This window comes from Trifolium pratense, linkage group LG2 (genome assembly GCF_020283565.1).
Source record: "Trifolium pratense cultivar HEN17-A07 linkage group LG2, ARS_RC_1.1, whole genome shotgun sequence".
Taxonomy (NCBI): Eukaryota; Viridiplantae; Streptophyta; class Magnoliopsida; order Fabales; family Fabaceae; genus Trifolium; species Trifolium pratense.
The window spans coordinates 58726841-58743973 of NC_060060.1; the positions used below are offsets into that span (position 1 = coordinate 58726841).

Consider the following 17133-nt stretch of genomic DNA (forward strand, 5'->3'; position numbering starts at 1 on the left):
CTCTCCTCCCAACCGAATTTTCTCCATACGCATGAGCCAGAAATTGAACCTCCGATCTCATGCTTAAGAGTACCACGACTCTTACCACTTGGAACAATTCATTATTGGTAATAGTTTTTTCTAAAAAAAATATATATTTAATATCATTAGGAAATAGTTTTTTTTGTTTACTAATGGTATTAATAGCACTAAATGGTATAATTGATATTTTTTTATTAAGGGTCCGTTTGTCCTAACTTTTTTTCCTCTTCTTTTTACTTAAAACTAAGAAGTTAGGCCAAACAATAATTTCTAAAAGCTATAGTAAAAAAAAAAAAAAAAAAAAACAGTTTCTATATTTTAGAAAAATAATAATATATTATCAAATATATCTTTTAACCCTATTATAATAAAAAACAACAACTTTTAATTTTTTTTTATAAAAAAAAAATTAAGATTTACCAAACAATTTTAACTTTAGTTAAAAAAACTATTATTTCTAGCTTTATGATTAAAAAAGCTTCTACACCTAAAAAAAAGTTAGGTCAAACGAACCCTAAGACTACATTAAAAAAATTGAAACATTTTTTTGTTGTTGTAAATACGACAGATTGTACTAAACAAATAGATTAATTAGTAAATAAAATTTATACACAACTAATGTAATATGGGGTCTATTTGTTTCAGATTTTTCACCAAAAAAATCTATTTTTTTTATCTTACTTGTGTTTGCTTCAGATTTTTTTAGTAAAAAAATCATTTTTTTTCATCAAAATGAGAATCTATTTTCAATAGCTTTTATTAAAATCCATTTTTTTTATCATTCATCATGCCTCACCATCTTAAAAAATAGATTTTAATGATTGTAAACAAACGGCAAATAGATTTAGATTTTTTTCAAAATCTCTACAAATTTTTTTTTTAAATCTCAAACAAAGAGGCTCATTAACCCTAGACATTAGACACAAGTAGTTAATGAACTCTCCTTAAGAAAAACCTTTTAAAAGAATTTGAATTTGACTTATAATAAAATAATTATTGGTCAGACTTTATTTACTTCGGCCGAATTTCGAATGATCAGACCCTCTTCACTGGAAACCAGAGTTTTAATACAAAAAAATTTAATGTTCGCCCTAGTTAAAATGCAATGTTACCCTTAATTGTTACTAGTGCTACATGATGTTTACACTCAACTAGACGATTATCCGTGCGATGCACGGGTCTTATGCATTGTTTTATACTATAACTTCAAAAAATTATTTGTATAGGTAGTCACTTTAAATCAAAACAATAGGTATTATCAAAATAATAATAACAATAGAAGTTATCTAAATGCGATATAGATATCAAATGTGTGTTTATATATTTGAAAAAACTTATTTATTCACCACATTTGAAGTTACCTTGGTTTGGTATATTCTTCATTAACATCGGTTAGCAATATCTTTAATCCATTCTTTAATATAACTCTTGACAACATATAATTGACCATGAGGAAAAATTGATGTTGAAACATAATAAATTTTTTTGTATTATAAATCTCATTAGAGCATTACGAGTTGGATAAACTATTTCATTATCGAATTTGTCATTTATATTAATTTGAAACATATTGGGACAATTGACCAACTCCCTATATAAAGAAATATTGGACAAAAGATTGTTAGGAAAAACATTAACTATTTTGAACCAAAAATAATAAAATACACAAAATAATAAAATGAACAAAAATTATTATTATAATAATAATAATAATAATAATAACAACAACAACAACAACAACAATTAGTACCGCACATTAAATACATTAAATGAATATAAGTGAATGATAGGGCTAAATGAAAGGTTTTCATTGATTTAATTGGGTAATGTGAATTAGGGTTTAGATAGTCAATTGTACAGCTATCTAGGATCTCTTTAGACCCAATCATCGGATCTCTTATTTGTACCGCACATTACTTAAATGATCCCGTAGGGATTTAAATGTGTCGACTGGACCGCACTCATCCAATGTACTCCAGGGATTCTATTTTTGCCTTCCTATTTACGCAAATCCAAAAAGAATTCAAAGGGATATTATTCATGTCCCTTCCTCCACAAAGAAAGGGAAATAAAATTGTAAAACACACTTTCATACCATAAGGGCATTCAAGTTATCTTGCTTTTTGCTCATTTTTAGTTCTAAAAACTACAAAAAATTGTATGTTTTAGTTATGACTATGAGTTGTGTTGAATCTATAGACTAAAACTGAATGATTTTTTTGTATAAACTAAAATCGAATTAACGATAACGATAAAAAAAATAATTTAAATTCAATTATGAAATTGAAACATTTTTCTACTAAAAGATTATAGAAAGAGTGCAATTATGCAAAGGTACTCATGAAATTGAAACATTTGATGGAACCTTAGAGACAAGACCACAGTTTTGGTAAAACTACCTGGCATGTTGCCCATATTGAGGTGTTGTTCTTATTATTAAGGACAAAGGAAAAGACAACACATGCACTTGAAAATTGTAACCCAACCACAAGATGTTTAGAGGGTATAGACCACCTTTTATGTATTGGCAAGTTGTTGTGGCACTGCTCCACGTTGATCTCTTTCAAATGGAGTTCTCTAGAAAGAGGGTATCTTTGTGTTAGATTTTTAGTTGTCACTAAAAGCAATTTTGTTTAAACTCTACAAACATCGTGATTTATAAAAATCAAATTTTCACCAAAGCATGCATCCAAACATAAATTACCCAAGCTCAACTCACACTTTTGGACCTTTTTTTTTTTGTTAAAATCAATTCAATCAAAATCAATTTTTGTTATGACAAAACTAAACACATAACTTAAGCTCATTTTTTTTTCAGAAACCTCCTCTTAGTAGAGTAACTTCAACTAACTGAAACTAGTTATAGTTTAAATCTGTGTAATAATCCTCTTAACTGAACCTTTATTGATAACTCTATCAAGCATGCAAAAAAAACTAACCATGAGAAATTGAACTGATGAAAATGAAAAAACTACTTGCCCATACTGTTGAAAATGAAAAAACTAACCATGAGAAATTGAGAATTACAATCCTAATATCAAATTGAGCAGGGTATTATTGTCAATTGAAGTAATTGAGTTATCATCAAATTTACATCCCATCGGCTTTAAAATTGGGTGTATACAGAAGTGATTAGCAATCGCTCTCTCAGCGTTATGAATAAAAGACATAAGCGGAGAGCCCAATGATACAAAATCGGGAACAAAACTTGGCTAAATCCGCACAGACAGGAGATTTCGTTAACGGCTATGTATGTTTATTTACTCTTGCATTTTTCCTTGAAGACTATTTATTCTTGTATTTATCCTTGATGGCTTGGGCTGCAGCACTGTACCATGACGCTGTGGCATAAGCACCCGGATCAGGAACTGATGACTGGATCTCTTGAGACACGTAAAGTGTACGCCCAGCCTGCATAAACTTCCTTGTCAGATCGACTAATAATGTCTAATGGAATAACCGTTGCATATTTCAGATAAATATCATGAATTGTTAGTGTTGTTTTATAACTGCTTTGGTTAATGATTAATCATAATGACCTTCTGATAGGATCCAACTGCACAGGAAAAGTTTCACACATCCAGAGGGAAAAAGAAAAAGACGGACAAATTCAACGATGCAGCCTTGGATCTAAATCCTGGCCATCGAGAAAAAAAAAATTTCATATAAAAATTCACTAAGGAGATCACAACATCTCATTGAGCCAATTCAACATCCCTTACTCCCCATTTTTTCTGGAAAATAAAAATTCAATATTTATAATCTTGAACCAAAACAAAACAGAGAATATACAACAAACATATTTAAAAACAATTTTAGGGGCACAAAAATGTTCCTATAAAAATCTACCTTCTATGTGAATCAGAGAAGTGTTCGAATAAGATCAAAACCCTGCATACTAATTATAGGATTATTTTTTTGCTCACTATAAATGCAGTGAGAATTACCTTATAAGAGGATCATTTTGAACTTTATTCAGTGATAGTGTGAAAAATTAAATAGTGGATTAAATTCAAACGCTTATTCATAAGGGAGAAAACACGAGAAAAATTCCATCTCATAACAAAGAAACAATAATAAATATCACCTTTGCTCGCATTGTCTTGGTTGAGTCAGCTCCATCAAGTGCAGCTCCAGATGAGGTAAGAAAAGCAGTGACAGGATCATCACCAGAATTTAGTCTCTGTAAAACCAAGGCATAGTAAGTAATAGTAAATTACGTCATGGGACTAACGAAGCAAATGAACAGCTATTGTCAGAACCTCTTCAAGTGATGACAATGCCGGGATGAGGGCATCTAACAATGTTCTGTAACCAGCCTTAGCTCCCCCATATTTAGTAACAGCAGCAATGGCCGCCGCAAGTGCCTCAGCCCCTGAATCAAAAGAATCATAAGGGATGGACGGTCCAACCAAAACGAGATAAAACAAAAGAAAAATAAATGTAACATTCTGATAAGATTTTGCTGGATTTGGAAAATATATTACATTGTTTTGATGTGATAGCAGAATGGGAGCATGTTTTCAGCTGTGCACATGCTGCCTTACATAAAATTGAATATCTGAAAGAAAAAGAAGGCGAAAAAAAACTGGTGAGAAATTGACAATAATCAGACAGCATAAATAATTCAAGTATGAAAAAAAAGCAAAGGAATAATACATGATCCCACTTGTTCCTCCCATTGATTTTCCAATTGTTGATCCAATTTCACCAACAGTTTCTGCAGCATCATTCAGAGGGTAACTGTAAAAGCAACAGTACTTCAGGTTAACAAATTCAAATTCAAATTCAAATTAACAATGCTATTGCTGCACCCACCTTTGCAGTTTCTCAAGGGTACATAATTAAAAAATAACAACTTATCCTAATATATACCATAATCCAATACAAGAGGTAATAACTGGTTATGCATCAACTTGACATAATAGCACCAATCATTCATTATTATATTGAAGCAAGTAACCCAAGAATATATCTTTTTAATGCTAAGCAGAATATAGAACAAACTTACTTTTTCATGTCCTCAAGAACTGCTGTTGCACCTTTATACATCTATAGACGATAAACCAGATACAAGTAACATGAATGATACATCAACAATTACATATTAAATTATATAATAAATAAGAAGACAATTTTGAGGATAGGACTCACAGTTGAACCACAGTCACCATCACCAACTTTAGAGTCCCATTCGTTTAGAGTGTCTTTGAGCTGTATAAGTGCATTTGCAGCAGCTACAATGGCTAGCTCAAGAAGTCGTCCTTGCTCAGTTAGTTTTAGAGGCTGACTCTGTGGCTTACATGAAGCAAATATGGAACCAGATTTCACAAATTATATCAGTACATAAGTGAGAGGGAGGGCAGGGGGGCTTCTGACAAAAAATATGATTTATTTCCCTTCTATATGTGGCCTTCTAGCAAGGTACATAAATTGGTGGTAGGAGGGAAAGGACTTCAAATGGTTGAAGTTAAACTGTTGCATCAAATATCATGAAAAGCTGAACATACAATTTGTTGCAAACACTTTTCTGTGAACCAAAAGGTAACTGCAAACAGATTTGTTGGACATAATGATGATATTAAACACACATGAACTATAATTATTATCATATTAGTTCTCAACATGTTTGCCCTAGAAGTGTCCTATTATGTAAATGTAAATTTAACTCCGACAGTATAGACACGGGATTATTGCTAGGTATGTGTAAATTTATAGTGAAATAAATTGTTAAACCAACAAAGATGTCAAATTACAGCTAACCACAGAGATATAACAAAGTTTAGTCTCAAACATTAAAAAAAAAAATCATATGCTGGTCAGCAGATATGAAAACTAAAACAGAAAAACTACTGGGTAACCAAGTCAGATGATGCCCACAATTTGATTAACAATTCACATGAACATCTTCTTAGGGTTGTTATTAAACATGATTTGTCCTTGACCAGATTCTTATATTACAATTGTTTCATATCATAGAAGATAAATGGCACAATTTTCATGGATATACCTCAACTATCTTTGTTGATGAAGATCGTGGAATTGGAGCGGGAATTTTTGCAGGTGGACGGTCACCTTGAAAGAAAGAACAATTTCAAAAGCACAACGAATGAGTAATTAATTATTTAGCTATCATCAACATCGCAGTTGAACGAATATGTTAAAGAGGTAAAGAGCCATGTTATTAAGAACAAGAGATAGTAAACTCTCCATGTAATAAAAATGATTGATGACAACAATTACAATAAATTACAGACCACTAACTCCAACAGGCCAATAAGGAGCTTTGGTTTCAGCATCCAATCGTTGAAGAATAGATGGATCAGCCCTCATGATAGAAATTGATAAACCTAAGGAAAAATGACATATAATCAAAACTGTGTTACAGTCCCTGGTTTGACAAATGCATCCATATCAAACTACTAAATGGAACACAAATTAACATTCATTGCCTTGACATTATATATAGCAGCAAACCTTCCATGTCAAGAGAAGTCATGAATGATCCTGTATATACTCTATCAACAGCCAATCCATGCTCCACCATCAATTGAGGAACTGCTTTTCCTGCTGCAATCATTAGTTCCATCAAGGGAGTTCCACCTAACCTGCATTTGAAGAATCTTGTAGATAAATAAACTATCTCCTTAAAGGAATTTTTTATGCTCAAAAGCAATCCCAAAACATCAATGAATGAAAGAAATCATTTTTCCAATCATGACATTCATCGAGTTTAGAAATCACTTTAAAATTAACATGTATGCTAAAAAAATCATTTTTTTTAAATTTAAAAAAGAATTCACAGCACATTATAGAAGTTTTAAGAAGAGAGATTAAAAACCCTTCTTTAAAAATAGTCAATAAATTTTCAATAATATATTTAAATAATCAAATAAGACAATTTTTTTTAATGCAACTTATTGATGCAGACAAGGTTGAAGTTATCTTTACCCAATGTTCTGCAATGAGGATATTTATCCAACTCACTGCACTCGGAGGTATAAGAGTTAAATAAATATATAAATATAAATAGGATATTTATCTTTATTTAACTCTTATAGGAGGCATGAATGTTTATATGAAATGGTGCTCATGTCCCAATAATAATACACATTTTAATGTAAAAAGCTCTAAAAATAACTTAAGTTCTCAAGCAAGGATTATATTTGGGAACCAACCCATTGACCATGAGGACCACTCTTTCACCCTTAGGTATTGGGAGATAGTTTGTTTCCTGCAAAAATTTGCAAAAGAAAAATATTACAACTCACAAGAATGATAACTGCACTGCATTCGGGAATACAGAAACAGTGAAAGAGGTTCGATTAATGTGTTGACAAGTAAATGCAAATTTTGGGCCAAATAAACTATGCACATACGGACTCACCCTTTTTAAGAAGATATAGAATCTTTATGTACCTAAGAGAATTTCCATGTCTAATATTAAGTTGTGGAGGGTGTTACCATTTGCATATTTTCCGATTTTAATGGTTAGTCAATCAATCAATCTAACTGAGGTTAATAGGTACTTATGTGACAATAAAAATTCATTCAATCACTCTATTATCTAAGGGAGAAAAATATTACAACTCACAAGAATGATAACTGCACTGCATTCGGGAATACAGAAACAGTGAAAGAGGTTCAATTAAGGTGTTGACAAGTAAATGCAAATTTTGGGCCAAATAAACTATGCACATACGGACTCACCCTTTTTAAGAAGATGTAGAATCTTTATGTACCTAAGAGAATTTCCATGTCTAATATTAAGTTGTGGAGGGCATTACCATTTGCATATTTTCCGATTTTAATTGGTCATTCAATCAATCACTCTAACTGAGGTTAATAGGTACTTATGTGACAATAAAAATTCATTCAATCACTCTATTATCTAAGGGTAAATTTGAATATTTCAAAATAAACAGAGCAGAATAGTGCAAAGTAAAATGGAACAAAGAATGAAAAAAACTTTCTTAGTTTGGATAATTTATGGTGGAATATGGAACACATAACAAACTTTACATTCCATCGGTTGAAAAGCAGACAAAATGGATTGTATTAAAACTATTTTATTAGTATTTAGCCGTATTTTAACACAAATCTGACAATAAACTAAAGTCTAAACACCAAAATATTCATCCCAATTAAATAAAAAAATAAAAGAAAAACAGACCAGCTTTTTCCAAGATGCTTGTGTATGTAATCCCAGACAATAAGATAAATATAGACACATAGGGACAAGTTCTTATCAGGAAAAATAGTAGAATAAAAAAAATCTGTGGCAAATAGAGAGAGGAGGAAAAAAGAGTGAAAAACAACTTAATTAATAGTACACCAAGCTTATATTAAAAAAAATAAAATAAAATATATATATATATATATATATATATATATATATATATATATATATATATATATATATCTTAGTACTGTCAACAAAGTCCATTCATCACAAAACAAAACATCAGTAATTTCTTTTATTATTTGATGAGGTTGCAGTTGCCCCATGTTTCAAGAACACCAATAATTAGTATACCCTTACCAAGAGCTTTCCATACAGATACAATATTGTGGCATACCTTGGACAATATTTGCTTCAGAAGATGAGAAACCACCGCTTCTACAGGCTGTATATCAGTCACCTGTGGACCAGGTTCCCCATGCTGTAAAAAGGTAGCATTTGTTATCACCAAAAATTGAAATTTGGATGAAAAAAAGCAGAGAAGACAAACCTCAATCAGAATATAAATATATAAATATGGTTAAATTCCTCTATAGGTCCTGGTAGTTTATTAAATTTTTAAGTCCCTAAAATTTAAATGCTTTTAATGGAATCCTTGTGGTTTTAATTTTTTTAAATAAGTCATTATTGATAAAATCATTAACTTTTTGTTAAATTATATATGGACCTATTCGGAGTTTATAATAAAATATAATGATCAACTGAAAAACAGAATTATTGCCTTTGTGTATGTATGGCTTCCGAGCTTTCAAATAAATTTATACAGTATACACTAAATTTCATAAAAACCAATGAGTTAGTGGTTAGGGATCTATTTAAAAATTTATAAGTATGAGGACTCCATTAAAAACTTTTAAATCTTAAAGGATCTAATTGAAAATTCAAAGAAACTACAAGTACTTATAGTATAATTCAATTATTCAACCTATAAATATCAAATAACTCCTGCAAAAATTTTTTAAAGAATAATGTATTAAGAAAGAGAAGTACTAAGGGTGAATAGAATCGATAGCCGTGGCTTGTTAGCTACAAAACCACAAGAAAAATAACAGAAAGAACTTATTTCAGATTACAAAACTTATTGCATATTTGAAATTGTTTATTTGAGACAAAAAATAATTTGACAGCTTTCTGAGAGAACTATTAAAAAGGGACGGGATCAGGCCATAATTTTTGCATTACCGGAAAAACTTTGGAGTTTTATGGTTTATATTTTTAAAGTTGAGGTGTCTAACTAAAGGAAACTTACAATTCCAAGACCCAGTTCCATTTTCGATGCCCCCAAACGATCTGTTAAAACCCTACCAGGAAGTGTGCACGCTTTTAAAGCAACACCCATAGTCCCCACATTTTCAGATGCATATCTTGCTTCCGCAGCAACTTCAGCAAGAGAAAGACCAGCAGCTGCAGCAGCTCCTGCAACCTGCGTCACCCAAAACAGAAGTATATTAAGCATGTATAACAACTTGAAACTATTGTAAAATATGTTGACATAGATATTTAAAATGCTAATTTCAAGAAAGACTGATATTATAACATGAAATGGAGTAGTTTAAAGCGTGCTCATATACAGAAGGACCAAGCAAAATGAGAAAGAACAGTAGTGGCTTTGTGGATGAACCTTATGAACCAGAATAGTCCCTGCCAATCCTCTTCTTCCAGCCATCTCTAGAGGTGGAGGTATAGCACAATCATCCTCGACAATCACACTCTACACAGTGAAAAGTTCTTATCACACCTACAAACTAATCATCTTAATTAGAAAGAGAAAAAAATTGCCAACTAACATACCTCTACTTTATAACCTTCAGATTTTGCTTGCTCAGCAGCCAAACCAAAGTTCAAACGATCGCCAGTATAGTTCTATCAACACCCAAATTCAAACATTATGAATCCAGAAAAGAAAAAAAAAAAAAAAAAAAAAAAACAAAAAAACAAAATCCTAATAGCTCTTCATAAACTGGACTAACTTGTGCAAAACCCACTCTCAATATATAATCACAGCTAAATGCTGATTCAATATCAATTATTCAATATGGGGTACATAATGTCAAATACTATTTTAATAAAGAAAACTTCTAATTCTTTTCACTACTTATTGTCTTCATTAGGGCAGACAATAATTTCAAGTGATAGGACAGTTAATAATGTACTAACAAAAATGCAACCAACACATTCTCTGACACACTCCCTCCTATTGGTTGAAAATCATATAGGTCATACCAAGAAGAAAAAAACCTGGTGAGCCTCAAGGGGCCAACTCGCAAACTTTTTTGTTTCCAAAAAAAAATTATGTGGGATCCACATGGTTTTGAGGGATTTGATTGAACTCCTAGCTAACAAAAATTCTAGCAAACTGAAAATGTGAATTTTACTTGGAATGGAAAAGTGTTAAGGAAAAACGAATAATACCTTTATAATAAGAAGACATCCCATTGGACCAGTTACAGTTCGTATCCCCTAAATTTGAATAATATTATATAGGTGCATCAGAATCATGAAAGGGATTGGTTTGTCTATAATAATTAGAATTCCAATGGTAAGAAGCATACAGCAAGAATAGCATCAACAGTTGGACTAGCAAAGACATCGCCACATATGGCTGCCGTCAGCATTCCTTCTCCCACAAATCCAGCATGAGCAGGTTCGTGGCCACTTCCACCCCCTGCAGCATGAAATGCAGAATTACCACTCACTAATTGAAACCCAAGTAATTATAGAATAAATAAAGATGTGAAATCACCCTAAGATATGTTTTACACAGTTAACTATCATATCCATTCCCTTGTAACCAGGGGGTCGTGACAATACAACTCCTAATAAAGAACAGAAAAGTAATATGACGATATCAATGGATGATCACTCACCTGATATGACTGCAACTTTATCATATGGTGGACCGGGATAAACATCTGCACGAAAAACAACCTTCACCTACATTCAAGCAGCATAAAAATATAAAATTAAAATCTTCTCAAGAACGCTCATAGAGTCATAATCACATTTTTATCATATATATGTAATCATACATGAGGATAGCCATCTAAATACTGCAGTGAGGGGTATGTCTCCATAAGACCATCAATGAATTGAGTCTCAACATCTGCAATCAGATTAAAGAAAAAAATAAATTATTCAACTTCCAATAAGATAACCATTGCTTCATTTTTATCATTTTTTGTATTTGGTCTAATAAGTATTACATTGCAAAAGTGGTGAATAAAAAATAACAGAATTTTTACTCCCGTAAAGAAATACAGAAATAATCCTCGATATAAAACTAAAAGACAATCGCCATCATCTTCTCAAATTGAATGTTATCTTCACACTAAAACAGTGTTTCGAAACAGAATATTAAGAATGTCAGCAGTGATTTCCGTAACTCAAAGAGGAATGTCAGAGCATTTCAGGTTCAAATATATAGTAAAAATTAAAAAAGAAAAAGATGTCAAGAAAATTAACTGAACTGAAGCAATTACGAAACACGGACAAGATTCTGAACAGAACAACATTGATCCAAAATATTCAGAGTACAGCAATACTTTTTATTGAAGCAGCTAAATTAGCCCACCCAAATTGGCACCAGAGAGAACTGAACCTGAGACCTTAAGGAGGAGCACACTCCCAAGTCCCAAGCTAATACCACCAGACCAACCCAAGTAGGTTAGAGTACAGCAATACTTAAAGGTAACAGTTAAAGTAGACCGACATTACAGGTGAATTCCATCAAATAATACGAATACAAGAAGCTTTCAGTATGATTCAGCCAGAAATGAGTGCTAAAACAATTCAGGTTAGAACAAATTAAAATAAAATAAAAAATTAAAGTCAATAAAATGAATAGAACCAAAACAGTTACAAGACATAAACACAATTCCAAACGGAACGATTGCAAAAAAGTTCATAGCAATCTGATTGTCAACCGTAACCGTCAAAAAAGAGCAGATTGCAGATGAATTGCATTGAATAATACACAAGCAGCGGCTTCTGTCATTTGTAGTTCAATAGGATCCAGAGAAATATGAATACTAAAACAATTCAAATTCAAGCATATTAAGATAAATCAAAAATTAAAGTCAACAAAATGTTCCAAGCACGATTCTGAACCAAAGGACTGCAAAAATGTTCAGAACACATCAATTTTCAAATGTAACCGACAAAGAAGTATCAATTTACAGGTGAATTGCATCAAGTAATATAAATACAAGCAACAATTTGCATCATTTGAAGTTCAATAGAAATGCTAAAACAATTCATGTTCAAAATGAAGAAAAATCAAATCAAATACAAAACTAGAACACGAATCTGAACCAAACGTCTACAAAAATGTCCGAGCACATTATTTTTCAATTGTAACCATCAAAGAAGACCAGATAGCAGGAAAATTGCATCGAATAGTACAAATACAAGCAACGATTTCCATCATTTCCAGTTCAATATGATTCAGTGAAATCCAAATGCTAAAACAATTCAAATTTGAACATATTAAAATAAATCAAAGTCAACAAAATGTTCTTAACACGATTCCGAACCAAACTACTGCAAAAATGCTCAGAGCATTACAATATTCAACTGTAACCGTCAATCTACGGTGAATCGCATCCAAAAACACGACTACAAGCAACTATTTCCATTATTTAAAGTTCAATATGATTCAATGCAATCCAAATGCTAAAACAATTCAAATTCAAGCACATCAAAATTAATCAAAAATTAAAGTCAACAAAACGTTCAGAACACGATTCCGAACCGAATAACTTCAAAATTACTCAGAGCATTACAATTTTCAACTCTAACCGTCAAAGAAGATCAGATAACAGGTGAATCGCATCTAACAAGCAACGATTACCGTGAATTCAAGTTCAATACAATTCTTAAGTGGAATCCAAATGCTAAAACAATTCAAATTCGAACATATCAAAAACAAATCAAAGTCAACAAAATCTTCAGAACACATCAATTCTCAACTAACTATAACAATCAAAATAACTATCAATTTCAACATAAATTTCATCAATACTAAGAAATCGAACAGAGATTAACGAGAAATGAAGTGAGAAACCACACCGTTCGGATCGTTGATGAGTTTCTTAGCCAATGCCATCGTTGATGAGATTATCGATGAATTGAAAATTTGAAAGAATGGTGAAAACGAAAACCCTAGAAACGGTTTTGCATGAAACAGTGAAGAGAGAGAGAGAAAGAGTGAGAGAGAAGAAGAGTTGTTGTTACTTCGTTGGTTTGGTGAAGGTGTGGGTGTGATGGTATTTATATAGAGACACAGAGAGAAGAAGGAAAGCGAGGGAGTTGAGAGTTTTTGCTTGTTCCAGCAAGGAAAATAATAAATAAAATTTTGGAAATGAATTATAAAATGTTTTTGGTTTATCCAAACTTCAATCTCCCGATACTCACGCTCGTTCAATAAAAAACGTTTTCTCTTGTCTTTAGTAGTACTACTTTATTTATTTTTTAAAATAATAAGTAGTAATTAAACTATGGAAAAAATTCAAAAAAAAAATTATGGAGATTTAATTTATTGTAAGAAAATTCAATTTGAATTTGTACACTTTTTTTTTAAGTAACTAAGTAGTACTATACTTCGTAATTAAACTATGGATATTTGAATACCAAAAAAAAACTATGGATATTTAATTATTGTAAGAAACTTCAATTTGAACACTTATTTAATGATTATTTAAAGATTTAATATATGAAATTGTTCTTCTCTTAGATCTCTTAGAAAAATATTGAGTTAAGGGTGATGTAACCGGTGCCCTCGGAGCACTGGTTAAGCAAATCTAAAAAAAGAAAGATTTGAATTAAAAATGATATTTTTTTAGACTTTTGAGAGTTGACTGTACAAGTTTCAATGTCATATTATTATATTTGCATTCTTAAACAGTGTCCCGGAGAAAATGATAGTACTTTTTAGACTTTTGAGAGTTGACTGCACGAGTTTCAATATCATATTACTATATTTGCATTCTTAAACAGTGCCTCGCGGGCACTGTTTAGCATTTTCCTCGAGTGAGATATGTTTTTTATCTATAAAATGGTGACTTTTTTTTTAAGCAAAATGATAACCTTTTAAGATCGTTCCATCATGATGTAGCTAGGGGAGCTCGCGTTGCAGTTTGGTTCGATTTTGCGCATAAAAGTCATCCTAACTGCGAGATAAAAATACATGTAATTCGGTTTGGTTCGGTTGGTTTTTAAAAAGTCATCCAAACAAAATTAAACCAATGCGGTAAGGTTTGGTTCGGTTTTTGCGGTTTATCACGATATAAAAAATATGACAATCTTTCCAACTTGTTACAAAATAAACATAGAAAGTTTTAATTTATTTTAGGCAAAATTACATTACAGGTCCTTTATCTTATTTTTTTGTAACACTTTGATCCTTTATCTTTTTTTTGTAACACTTTGGTCCTTGATCTTTTATTTGTAACACTTTAGTCCTTTATTTTTTTTATTTGTAACACTTTAGTCCCTTTTTTTGTAACAGTTTGGTCCTTTATCTTTTTTTATTTGTAACACTTTGGTCCTTCATTTTTTATAAATAAATAAGATAAGGACCAAAGTGTTACAAAAAAAAAGATAAAGGATCAAATTGTTACAAAAAAAAGATAAAGGACCAAATTGTTACAAAAAAATAAGATAAAGAACCTGTAGTGTAATTTTGCCTTTATTTTATTGTTTACATGATACAATATGTATATACAGAAATTGCATATACAAAATATCTTATTTTTAATACCAAGAGTATAGTTCTCGATCGCGTGAAATGATATGTTTTGACAACCTATTGTTTTATGGACTCAATTTGGGTTGATTGCTATAGTTGATAGAGTTAAGTTAAGTATTGCGGTTTGGTTTGATTTGGTTTTCTGAAATGAAAACCGCAAAACAAACCAAACCGTGCAGTTTGGAAGAAAAATGATCTGTGCAGTTAAACAAAATACGGTTTTTTGCGGTTTCAGTTTGGATTGGTCGGGTTTGCGGTTTTACTTTTGGATTGATTCGGATATGATCACCCCTAGACGCAGCCATATATTCTGGTGGTGCGATCGAGGTCATAGCGTTGCGTCACTACCATCTCTCATCGGCGTCGGGTCCCGTGTTTTCTGGTGGTTCGGAGCTCCTTTCGGCTCGTGTTCATCGTCGGTGTGTTTGTCTTGTTTGTGTGTGTGTGCTGTTCGTGGGCTTGGTTGGATTCTGCTTAGGTTCGTTGCAGTCTATAGTGTTTGGATTTAGTTTTGTTCATTAGGCTCGATTAGTGTTTTGTTAATTTTGTGTTCCTACTGTTGGTGTTTGTTTTTTGTTGTTTTGTAGGGGTGGTTATTGTGGGGGTGACTCTAATACTGTTTGGGTTGTGTTATGGTTTTTTTAGGGCTTGAATGGGTTCTGCTTGGGTTTTGTTTGGGTTATGTTCGCCGTTGGTGGTGGTATCGGCTGTACCGGTGGATTTAGTGGTGGTTTTGTGGGTTGTTTCTTTTTTCAAATGGTTTTGTTTGGATTTGCTCGCAATGAAGGTGTGAAAACACAAGAAGGGGGGGTTGAATTGTGTTTTAGCTAAGTTAAAACTTTTTCAAGTTCTTAACTCAACTAAGTTAGCAGCGGATAAATAACACAAATAATAACAAGATAGAGAGAGAAAGTACACAGGCAATTTATACTGGTTCCTCTCACAAAACGAGAGTAGTTCAGTCCCCTTGCACTTCCAAGGGATTTCACTATAATCACACAAGATTACATCTGCTCAAGCACACAAGCAAGAGACTTCACAACAATGCTCAAGCACACAAGCTTAAGACTTCACACTTAAGCACACAAGCTTAAGTTTCCTCAAGTAATAGTAAAGTATATGAAAGTATACAGATGCTCTTAGAAGAACCTAAAGAGAGCAAATACAAAGAGTACAGAGTATTTGACTAAAGTGCAAAAACACTTGAAAAGAGGTTCAGAGCTTGTACACAGAATTCAGAGTTTGTTCAGCGCACGTTCAATCCTTAATAATTGTTGTTATTAATGCAACTGATCCTTCTAGTATATATACCACCAGAAAAGAGTCGTTGCAAAAAGATCCGTTGGAGTTGATAATCTTTTGTCTTCAAGCAGTCTGTCTTGATGCAGTTTGTTTGTATCTAAACTGAGTAAGAGTTTCAGATACTTTGACTACTGCAGAGTAGACTTTCCTTATTCAGCTAACAAGTCTGAAGACCCACGTTCTCAAGTGAGGACAGACAAAACGAGAGTAGCTGAACTGATCAGGCTTGAAAGGTCCTTTTCTTCATTGGTAGAAGAGTTGACTTGCAAAGGGAATCTTCACAGCTTTCAAAAATATCTTCAGAGGTTGATGAAGCTTTAGTCACTCAAGAAGTTCTGAAGACTTCATCATCTGAAGGTTGTAACTTCTGAAGTCCAACATCTTCTGAGCGCTTGTGATCTTCTGAATTCACATCCTCTGAGCTTCACTCAGAGCTTATCTGATGCTTATATCTGCGCACTTAAAATAAATTTTTAGTCCTTCCAATTGTTTATTAATACTTTGTTATCATCAAAACCTTTATAGATTTAGGGGCTAACATTTTTAAATCAATTTTGTTCCAACACGCAAGGGTATGGAGGTGTTTCGGTTTTTCGGTGTCGGATCAGGTGTTGGTTTGGTTGTATTTTCAGTGGATTAGTGCGTTGTTTCCGGGGGTTGCGCCTCTGGCGGCTTCCTCTGCCTCGGTGACCTTGGTTTGGTCGTGTGTTGATGTTGGTATGAGGAACTTCCTTCCTAGCGGTGGTGGTGGTCCAATTAGATGGCGGAGCTATTCGTATTGGGCGTATTTTCCCTTTACTTCTCTTTGAACTATTCTCCAAGG

General features: G+C 32.3%; 1 protein-coding gene across 1 annotated transcript; it reads right to left on the bottom strand.

Annotated features, from left to right (window-relative positions):
- Nucleotides 1-3008: 3008 nt before the first annotated feature.
- Nucleotides 3009-13673, bottom strand: LOC123908016 (putative 3,4-dihydroxy-2-butanone kinase). The gene is made up of 20 exons (XM_045958517.1): nt 13331-13673; nt 11293-11366; nt 11131-11197; nt 10816-10928; nt 10676-10723; nt 10055-10126; nt 9885-9974; nt 9513-9686; nt 8601-8684; nt 7200-7255; nt 6499-6629; nt 6279-6371; nt 6032-6096; nt 5176-5319; nt 5033-5073; nt 4681-4764; nt 4509-4582; nt 4284-4396; nt 4109-4204; nt 3009-3432 (listed from the first exon to the last, which is right to left on the bottom strand). The coding sequence occupies exons 1-20, from the start codon at nt 13365-13367 to the stop codon at nt 3307-3309; spliced, it is 1782 nt and encodes a 593-aa protein (XP_045814473.1). The 5' UTR covers nt 13368-13673; the 3' UTR covers nt 3009-3306.
- Between the last annotated feature and the right edge of the window lie 3460 nt (nt 13674-17133).

Excerpts from the sequence above, each read along its gene's own strand:
- LOC123908016 (XM_045958517.1), bottom strand. The coding sequence starts at position 13,367 with ATGGCATTGGCTAAGAAACTCATCAACGATCCGAACG. Across the intron at positions 11,367-13,330 it reads ACTCATCAACGATCCGAACG|ATGTTGAGACTCAATTCATT; the intron begins GTGTGGTTTCTC and ends ATCTGATTGCAG. Across the intron at positions 4,397-4,508 it reads TGCTATCACATCAAAACAAT|GGGCTGAGGCACTTGCGGCG; the intron begins GTAATATATTTT and ends CTTTTGATTCAG.